Source organism: Oryza sativa, chromosome 8 (genome assembly GCF_034140825.1).
Source record: "Oryza sativa Japonica Group chromosome 8, ASM3414082v1".
Classification (NCBI taxonomy): Eukaryota; Viridiplantae; Streptophyta; class Magnoliopsida; order Poales; family Poaceae; genus Oryza; species Oryza sativa.
Window position 1 is genome coordinate 23,256,018 of NC_089042.1, and position 10,680 is coordinate 23,266,697.

At 39.1% G+C, this 10,680-nt stretch overlaps 1 protein-coding gene across 1 annotated transcript; it reads right to left on the reverse strand.

Moving 5' to 3' along the window:
* Window positions 1–682: 682 nt before the first annotated feature.
* LOC9268297 (alpha carbonic anhydrase 7) lies at window positions 683–3,011 on the reverse strand. Its single transcript, XM_015792979.3, has 6 exons — window positions 2,854–3,011; window positions 2,427–2,751; window positions 2,195–2,297; window positions 1,773–1,940; window positions 1,383–1,436; window positions 683–1,003 (listed from the first exon to the last, which is right to left on the reverse strand). The coding sequence occupies exons 1-6, from the start codon at window positions 2,942–2,944 to the stop codon at window positions 917–919; spliced, it is 828 nt and encodes a 275-aa protein (XP_015648465.1). The 5' UTR covers window positions 2,945–3,011; the 3' UTR covers window positions 683–916.
* Between the last annotated feature and the right edge of the window lie 7,669 nt (window positions 3,012–10,680).

The following is a 10,680-nucleotide window of genomic DNA, read 5'->3' on the forward strand; positions in this document are numbered from 1 at the left end:
GCTCCAGAATGGAAAGTTTGGCTAGAGGTCGGCATTTTTTATGATGATAGCACACAGCTAATGTTAATCAACTGAGTAGCTAGGAGCGCGTGAGCACATGTGCTAGATGGGTGTTGTGCTTGGCCATATATAGTGTTGTTGGTAACTTCGTTGCCAATGTTGTAATCTGTTTCTTCCTAAAATCTTAATAAATTCGGCCGGTGTCTGTTCGTCATGCCTGGTGAAAATTATTAGACTAGTGTTCTATATCGATTTGATGGTACCCATAGGTATCAACTTGATACCGATTACATATCAGCCTATTACCAATGAGAAATTAAATAAGGTTTGTGTGAATATCATGATCTGATACTCACATTGTATGATACGTTTGGTGACGATCGATATCCCGCACAATAGCATTCCCCAGCAGAAATCAATGGTTACTTCCCGTTTCTTGGAAGAAGGCAACTAATGCCACAATTGAATAGTCTTATCAACAGAATGATGGATTAATATATCAAACTGAGCTAACGACTTCCTTGTTGTTACATGTAAACAGTATAAGCATATCATCAACCTTTTCTTCGTTTATACAAAGAAGACAAACAGCACAGCTGGAAGGGTCTTAGTTTGTGTCCCCGGTTAGTACGCCACAATAATCAAATCTCTCCACATCAACACACATGCTACACACATGGCATGAAATTAATGAACAGTGTTTTATTCCAATCCAATCAACCAGGAACAGTAATGGAAAGAATTACAAAAATCTCAGCTATATATCGAAATGTGAGAGATCAGTCCTCTCAAAAGAAAAGGAGGGGTGATAGAAGGATCGAACGAACGGCAAAATGAGCCCTACGTGTGATCCTATCTGCATGTGTATATTTATTTTAGGCTACCAATCCACATCAGACGACAAATCCGCCGCTAATTAATAGCGTTTATGAGGGTAAGGCCGGAAAATGGAGATGTCTCTGTTGTTCACCGCCTGAAGGGGCCTCGCGTTGTTCTCCATTTCCTGCAAAGTAGGCAAATACTTGAATCTTCAGCTCAAAAGTTTTCAAAAATCAACCAAAAAGTTGATCTTATGTATATTTCTTCAGCATTTACACATGTTGAAATTTCAACAGTCTTCTTGTATTTATTTTCCATAGGTCTGCTGTTTGCAAGTCTACTCGTACTCTTGCTCTCTTAGTCAGACAACAGCACCAGCCTAAAGACTCTAATGCAGTCGTTTTCATATATGGTTTCAATACATCCATGAGTACATACTAAACGGATCAAGATTATTGACAATGGTTTGGGGTTCTTCACGTCAAAATCATAAAATTCGCATGCTTTTCAGATGGAAATTAAACTCCAGAAATTAAATTCGACCATAACAAGTTAAAGCTTACATCATGCACAGCTTCCCTGAGAAGGTCGAGCTGATACCTCGACACGGTGCGAACCTGCAAAAAGGAAGCAAAAGAACACATCAAAATTTAGAAAAACTGTTGGTTTTCAGCAAGGAATCACCACCTTAATTACTTTAGTTCAAAACAAGGAAAAGTATACTACTACATCAAGAAAGAAAGAAACTGGAATTAGATCAGGAACATGACACGACATGCAGTCCACCAAACCCAACCGACAGCAAAGCCACCCCACCAAGAAGGCAAGAATGTCTTTATCTCTTGCTTTTGTTTATCAATTCGGTCATGATCAAAATCATTTAAACTTCACAGAGAAGAAGGGGGAAAAAGGATTCCTGATGTCCAATAAATTTCATGTTTAGTCAAACCTACCCTCTTGACAATCGTCCAGACCACCCCCTGCGTGCAAGGCGGCGTGGTGAGCGACCCCATGTAGCGGTAGTACACGCTGGCCCTACCCCTTGCACCCCTCGGATCAATCATGCCCACCTTCTCCTCCCTGTCCTCCTTGTCCGCAATCATCTTGAGATATGGCTCCATCTGCAAAGATCATATCAGATTCGTTAATAATTAGGAATAATTAAATATTTGCCACTCTTAGTCCACATGTCATAGATAACGAGTGATAAATTTTTAATTGACACATCTTAAAAGTGGCAAATAATTCAATGTCTCTAATAGTTATTATTTGATTTCCAATGATAGCTTGTGGCAACTCGCAGCACGAGTCGAGCGTAATCGTGTTTTCGTGCTGCGGGTTGCCATGGAGATCTAAGAGGAGTAATTATATGGACCTTTTGGAGGAAGCGGTCGGGGCGGCCGACCTCGTAGAGGAGGCCGATCACGGCGGCCTTCTTCTCGGCGCTCTCGTGGACCATGTGCAGCTCCATGTCGTACCTGCACGCACCCCGGAGAACGATGTCAGCGGCGTGGTACGGATCGATCGATCGAGCATTTAAGACTCGGCGATGTCAACGCTAATTAAGAAGGGTGTAATCACACGCGTTCGTCGGCGAGGCGACGCACCTGCGGCCGTCGACGCTGTGCTCGGTGGGGGAGTGCCAGTGGAGCTGGCGGAGGTAGTAGGCGGTGCCGTTGATGACGACGCTGCCGGCGTCGCCGTCGAACCTGACCATGATGTCGTGGCCGCGGTTGACGATGGAGGCCTCGGCGGCGCGGTAGGAGTCGTCGAGGTAGCCGAGGTCGCGCACCAGCTTGACCCGCTCGTGGGAGAGGTCGATCGGCGACTGCATCTCGCCGGCGCCGCACTGCGCCCACTCCGGCTTCAGCTTGCCCCAGTGCTCCGGCCCCTTCTCGTCCCCGCTGATGTACGTGAACTCCTCCTCGTGATCTACCACAAACCAAGCCAACCAAATCAAAAGAACTCCATCAGAGACTCACAAGTCACAAACCAATATATCACTCAGAATGGTCGAGCAACTAGTTGATTTACCAGTTTCTTCCTGTGCTCTGGCTGCCGGGACGGCGGTGGCGAGGAGGAGGGAAGCGGCGGCGAGCAGTACGAGGAGGCGAGTCGAACCCATGCTTTCAGCTTTGGAAGAGAGCGTGTTCGTCTTGTTCTTCTCGAGCTGGATGGGGTTAGAGGATGATGAACTGTGCCTCCTGCGCACTCGTGCTATATATACACGAGGAAGGCGAGAAGGTGGCGTAATCACCTTGGAACGCTTCAAATCTAACCTGCTACTGCTAACTACTAGGCGACTGGTCCGTACATGTAGACGCAACTAGTTGTAGTAAAACTTTTTTTTATCGCGTCTTGTGCTTTTCAGTACGGATCTGAAATGGAGGCTATTTTATACTGGTGCTATCTTTTCTTTAAGAAGCGTAAAAATGAAGAAGCTCACAACGCGCGTATATTAATTTACTCCTATAAACATACACGTATACTATCTCTATGTGTACATTCGAAAGATGAGGCTTGTTATAACAATCTGCACCATGGTGTCGACTTGTTATACCCAACAATGATATTTGTATGGTATGGTGGGGAGACTGATACTAAGGTATACACAAGATTGTGGTAAAGTAGATGAGTATGTAGCCTAGTGGTTACAAGAGTCTTAATAGCACCTGAGGTCCTAGATTCGACTCCACATGGGAGCGAATTTTCCAGGCGACGTACCCGTCGACAGCGAGGCGCATGTGGTGACTTCGTCAATCTCAAGGATTTGCCGTCCCAGTCAAAAAGAGACAACATGAATATTTATACTGGTTCAGGCGTTCAGCCCCCAAAGATGGGTAATAGCCCTAATCCAGTTTATATTATAGCTCTAAGATTTATCACACTGATTATAATGGGCTCTAATCTAGTTTATATTATAGCTCTAAGATTTATCACACTGATTATAATGGGGGAGTTGTCGAATGGCTATACCTGAAAATGGTATTTGTGGAGTATGGGGATCTTTGGTACTAACGTGTACGCGAGATTGCAGTAAAAAAACAGGGGACAGGGATTTTATATTAGTTCAGACCCTAAAAGGATGGTTCAGGCGTTCAGCCCCCCCTAAGATGGTAATAGCCCTAATCCAGTTTATATTATAACTCTGAGATTTATCACACTGATTATAATGGGGGAGTTGTCGAAGAGCTATACTCGATAATGGTATTTGTGGAGTATGGGGATCTTTGGTACTAAAGTGTATGCGAGATTGCAGTAAAAAAAAGGGGACAAGGATTTTATACTAGTTCGGACCATAAGGATGAGTAATAACCAGTTCGTGCTGACTAAATTCATCCAAGGTGGGTAATAACCCTCATCGAGTTTATATGTTTAGCTCCGAGATGTATCACATTGATTACAATATGGGAACAAATTAACTAATTTAAACCCCCAACACACACACACACACACTATAATCTGCCAATTACTAATCCGACGACTGGGTCGGTGGTTAGTGATTGACTTCCGGCCTCCTATCTATATAACTCTCAATGTGGCTTGTGGCTCTTATAATTCGATATGTTCCTCTTTTAGGGGGGAGGCTAATGGGCGATCGCCCCGCGATCGGTTTGTCCCGCCTCTCCCTATACTCATCCCTCTTCACCCCCTTCCTCCTCCCCTTCTTCTCTTTCTACAACAGTACACCACACAAATTTTTTTAAAAATCAAAAGTTAGAAAAATTTATGTGTAGAAATACTATATATAAAAAAAATTTGAATTTAAATTCAAATTTGAATCGGGTATGTAAACTTTTGACTTATAAACTTTGGGTCTATAAACTTTAGGTGTATAAACTTTAGATGTATAGAAATACTATATATATATATATAAAATATTTGAATTCAAATTCAAATTTGAATCGGATATAATTCAAATTCAAATTTGAATCGCATATAATTCAAATTCAAATTTGAATCGGGTATGTAAACTTTTAACTTATAAACTTTGGATCTATAAACTTTAGGTGTATAAACTTTAGATGTATAGAAATACTATATATAGAAAATATTTGAATTTAAATTCAAATTTGAAACGGGTATATAAACTTTTGACTTATAAACTTTAGATCTATAAACTTTAGGTCTATAAACTTTAGATGTATAGAAATACTATATATAAAAAAATATTTGAATTCAAATTCAAATTTGAATCGGATATATAAACTTTTGACTTATAAACTTTTGGTCTCTAAACTTTAGATGTGTAAACTTTAGGTGTATAAACTTTAGGTGTATAAATTTACTAAAATAGAAAAGTAATGCAGTGCCAAAAGAAGAAACCAGGTGGAGGGGTGGAGGGAGGGAGGGGGGAAGGGATCGATCGCTGATCCATCCCCAGGGCGATCGATCGCCAAACATGATTTCCGCTCTTTTAGGGGCATTGTATTTATATGGGTATGCAACTTTCTCTTCAAATAGAACTCGGAGAGCCCTTATATTATATGGGTAGATAAGACCTTGCTTTCACCATATTGGATTCTGACATCTCCTGTTCCAGTGGAAGGATTCTGTTCTTATCTGCTATATTTCCATATTTGAATATACATTTTTTATAACACTAGGTATACGGTATTTCAATTGCTATGAATCCAAGTATAGAATGCATATATAATCCGTAACACTGACACATGGTGTCAGTACGAAGGAAAGTTTATTCCTTCCTCAAGAGAATGGCGTATCAATCTGTTTATTAAAATTATTAAATGATCTAAAAAAAAGTTGACGTGATAAATTAATACGTGACATATCATTTCACATACGTACACACTCAAATTGAACTTGCACTGATAGAAATAAAAATGATATTTTTAAGTGTAAATAGTACATGCTAATCATAGTCAAATTTATTATTATTATTTATTTGTCAAGTTGAATGCGTGAGCTTGCATGTTAGATATATCATATTTGTTTAAATTTTTTATTAATTTTGTAGACGATATATGTATCTCTATATCTACCATTATAAAAAATAAAGATGTTTTTACTGAAGTTTCGGTACGTCATCCGTATTTGAGTCGGTTTTTAAGTTCGTTCGCTTTTGGAAATACAGATGCGTGTTTGAGTTGGATATTAAGCTTGTTTGTTTTTGAAAATACAAAATGAGTCGTATAAGAAATCTCTTTTAAAAAACTTTGCATGCTAACTTGAGGTAAAAGTCAGACTCCTAATTACAGCTTATAATTTTTCTAAAAAATATATTTAAGTGAATTCTCACACTGAATTTTATCTTAGCTAAACCGTATAACAATAATAAAATTAAAATAGCATTCACCCGCTGCAACGCATAGGTATTTTTCTATGCCTCCCGAGTAATCTAAGTTTGCAACTGGAGCAGAGTAACAGGGGTGCGTGTGCAATGCAGAGCAGGTACAGACCCCTTCTTGGCTGTCAATCGGTGCGTTCCATCGGTGACGTGCTAGACGGCTAGTAATCAACGGCGACGAACTCGTCCGTTCTTTTCCTCGTATTGGAGCATGAGCCACGAGGGGAGGGGTCAAGTTGTCAACTTGGAACGCTGTTCCTGCTCAGCTGATGACTCGAGACGGGAGATAAGCCCATTGGATGATCAGATCAACCGAGAGAAAAACGGAGAAACTGACGAGATAGCAGATCATGAGAAGCTGCAGAGGAGCTAGTCAGCTCCCCATCAGTCCATCAGCTTCTTTATCACAGGAAAATATACGGTGAAAACTATTAATATGTAATAAAGATCCAAAAATTTCAGTTAAATTAAAAAAATAAGCGTCTGAGATTTACTATCTCCTTGCTGCTTTGCAGAAGAGCGATGTTAACCGAGAAACGGTTAAATTTCTAGATAGATATGGACGCGCGAGCTTGCGAGTTGCGATGGCAGCGTTTACTCCGGCAAAGATGGCACAGTTTTGTAGCATGTGCGGCGAGCGAGAGGCAAACGGTGACACATTTTTCGGTTGACCACACGTGTTTTGCTGCGAGCCCGGCCGTTGTACTGGTACTTAACTTCTTACATGTACGTATGTGTAGACGTACACGCGCTGTACCTGTACGTACGTGTATGTAAACGCTGATCCATTATCTAAAATTTTTTTGTCAACGGTAGATAAGTGTGTGTTTGCAATGAAAAGGTTGATTTGGTGAGAACGTTGGGTACTAGGGTGGATTTGTTAGGCGTCTTCCCAGTTCCCACTATAGCGGGGCGCTTTAAAACACGTTTTATTTTCTTTATTACACAGTACACGCACACGCACTACATATTTGCACATTCGGAAATGCGATTTCAAACGCACGTTTTAAGAGATAGAAATCAGCGGTATTTTTTTATCTTATTAAAACTCAATTAAAAGTCCAACAACATATGTGTAATATTTATAAGCATCAAGTCCAGCAACATATGCGTAATATTTATAAGCATCATGATTTAAATCTGATAGGTAAAACCACGCACTTATGAATCCATCATTACATCATTACTAATGCTTTCTTAAAAGTAAGGGCTTGTTCACTTTGCTACCATTTTTAACCTTATCTTTTTTTTTGACAAAGTTAAAAAAAAGGTTGTATTTAGTTTGTTACTAAATTTTTATAAGTACATATGAAATCTTGCCAAAATTTAATAACCTTACCAAAATTTTAGCAACCTTCATAAAAGTTAGCAATACTAAAATTTGGTAAGAAAATAGTAGCAAAGTGAACAAGTCCCAAGTTTTTTTCGATAAGGATGGGTAGGTGAAATATATTGCTTGATCAATATTTGACAGGAAGCTAAGAGCCCGGCATCGATCGGTTACTGGCCGGGTTAAAAAGCCATTTTTCTTAATCTTTTGACCGGGGATGGGAAGCTTTTCGTGTGCGATCTCCTTCTATGGGTGTGATGAATTCCAACTCTGATCGATGCGCGTACTTCATGGCGCAACTAATGTCAGGACGGACGATTTCTTTTTGTCCGGGTAATTGACAAAATCGGTTCGGATGACGTGCTGCTTGCTTTTGTTGTTTCGGTAAAGTTCAGATTGCCGATTTTACACAGTCCATTAGAGTACGTAATGATCTCGAAGCAATCTGTCCTCTTTAGTTTTGTGAGGGGGAGGGTTACTAATTAAAAATTTCCGGAGTATTTCGTTGTACATTGGTTAAAACAAGAGTAAATTATATTCACGGTACATCAACTTGATAAGTAGGTACAATTTAATAAAAAAACTTAAGAAATGAACATCATAATGCAATAACTTGGTAGGTGGGTGCAATTTAGCTAGCGTACAAACTTTATAAGTAAATATATAAGTGCAATAACTTATAAGATGGGAGCGATTTAGTACAATAAGTTAACAAATGTTGGGACAACTTAATTATTCTGAGTATTTTTTATACAGATTCAATTTTTAAAGAATACTAGTGCATATTTGTATAAGCATATTTGAATTTCCATTCTAATATTTAAAAATCAATTAAACTTTACTATACAAAAGAATTATATTTTGGTTAAGATTTGAGAAGGTGAATAAAAATAATCCAAACCAATGGTACAAATTTGATGTCCAATATAATTTTTAAAGATTAAATTCAGAATTATAAGATAATATTAGTAGGATTGCTAAATAATGGTATATTGACATCGTGAAAAAAAACTCACATAGCTCTTGTTAACCAAAACAACACATACTTAGCTAAGTTATTATACCAAAATACTAAATTATCAAGTTTTTTTTACTGAAATACACAACTTATGAAATTGTTGCACTCGGACGTTCAATTTAGTTGTACTATATCGCTCCCACATGTTTTACTCTTAAAAGAAAATACTCCGCGGTGCATGCGAATGAGGACTTTCCCAAACTTTTGAAACAGTCTAATGACTATTTTTTTTAAAAAAAACAATCAGTATGTGTTACACGGCTATTATTACTACAAATATTGAAAATTATAATATTATGTAGATATGTTGGTTACTTTTGAAATTGTAGCTGCTTGGATGAAAAGAATAGTCCACATCAATTACAACTTGCTAACTATTAATTTTAAATTCTAGAATAAAATTTATTAAATACTAAATTGGGAGACTTCTAGGATGTGTACAATATCATACTAGTATTAATTTATTACGAATTTGATAGTCCATACTAGAAATTAGAGTCCATTTCTAATTAGTAATTACATAATTTATTTATCATAAATTCTAAATAAGATCTACGGTCACGTCAATATGATCCGATGGCTAAATCTTTTTTATTTAACATGAGAGTTCTCTTGGAGTGTTATTTAGGCTATTATTTTTCAAGTTTTTACTAATAGGTACCTAATTATGCACTAATCCATTTTTTTGCCGGGTGGGTGGGTGTGGGGAATTTGATAACTTTGCACTTATTCTTGCTCAAATTCACAAAACTTCTTCCATTTGTATTAGTTTTCAGGGTACCATAACGCGAACGTGATTTCCCAACATCAAACAAGACACGTTCAATTTCACTTCTTAATTGAAAATAAGGCACTTGGGTAGGTTGGTGTACGGCTTCAGCACTTGATAATTTGATACATTAGAATAAAATAGAGCACATAGTTGTGACTGAACACCACTTTTATGTGAAGTACTTAAGCAGTCTAATAATGGATAGGTCTTGAAGGACCTACTAGGCTACTGGAGTGCTAGTAGGGCAACTTCTGCTTCCTCCACGTTCTAGGCTATGTTTAGTTTCTGAAAAAAGTTAAAAGTTTATGTGTGTAGGAAAATTTTAGATGTGATGTGGTGTGATGGAAAGTTAAAAGTTCGGGGTAGTTGGGGGTGAACTAAACACGGCCCTAGTCCATAGCATGCCAGCGAACTGACCAACCACGACTACCACCACTGACATCCCTTGCATTTGCCATCGTCACCACCACCGCTGCCACTACCTTGACACCCTCCGTCGCTCCTAGCATGACATCGAACCGACTAGCCACCGCACTCACCACCAGTCCATCATCATCTGCTGCCTCTGCCATCACCACCTCTAATACTGCCCTATTCCCGTGCCGTCGCTTCTAGCACGTTGTTGTCACACCATCGTCGCCTAAGCCACCTTAGTACCTAGCACCACCGAACCAACCAGCCTCCGCTGCCACCACCATCATCTGTTGCATTTGTCGTCACCATCACCATCACCATCATAGTCGCCCTGGCCATGCTCCATCGCTTCTAGCGCGCCAATGTCGTATTGGCCCCTGGCATCGTCAAACCAACCAGCCTCTGTCACAACTTGGTCGTTATCCACCACCACTCTGATCCGAGTCAAGTTCCCTGGCATGTTGGCCCTTGCGTCACATGGCGGCCAAGCACGAGGGAAGAGTAGGCACAGAACTGCCGTAATCACCACCCGTCGGGTCATTGCATCACCGTCGCGGCTCTGCCACAGCTGCGCCGTCGTGTGCCGAACCTCCCACGTCCGGTTGGATCTATCCCAAGGTAGTTACATGCATAGCTTGTTTGCTTACTCGGAGAGTGAATCCTTTCTTAAAGTTATAACCCACTAATTCAAAGCTCAACATTTGAACATGCAACCTCATCATCCACTAGCAATAATTACATACAAAACTTAAGATAATATAATATGCAAGCATGCAACATCATGTATAATTCATTGAATTCTACAAATCAACGTCCAATCATCTTCCTTCACATTATTTTTCACAATATTTTAAACATATATATATATCCATTATTTTTATAATACTTAACACATATTCATCCATATAATTAAAGTGCGGGATATTATATTTCATACAGAGTCTACTAAATTTATTTCTCTCTTAATATAGTTTGACAAATTAGTTTTATTTGTTGTTAATAACAAACATAATTTTTAT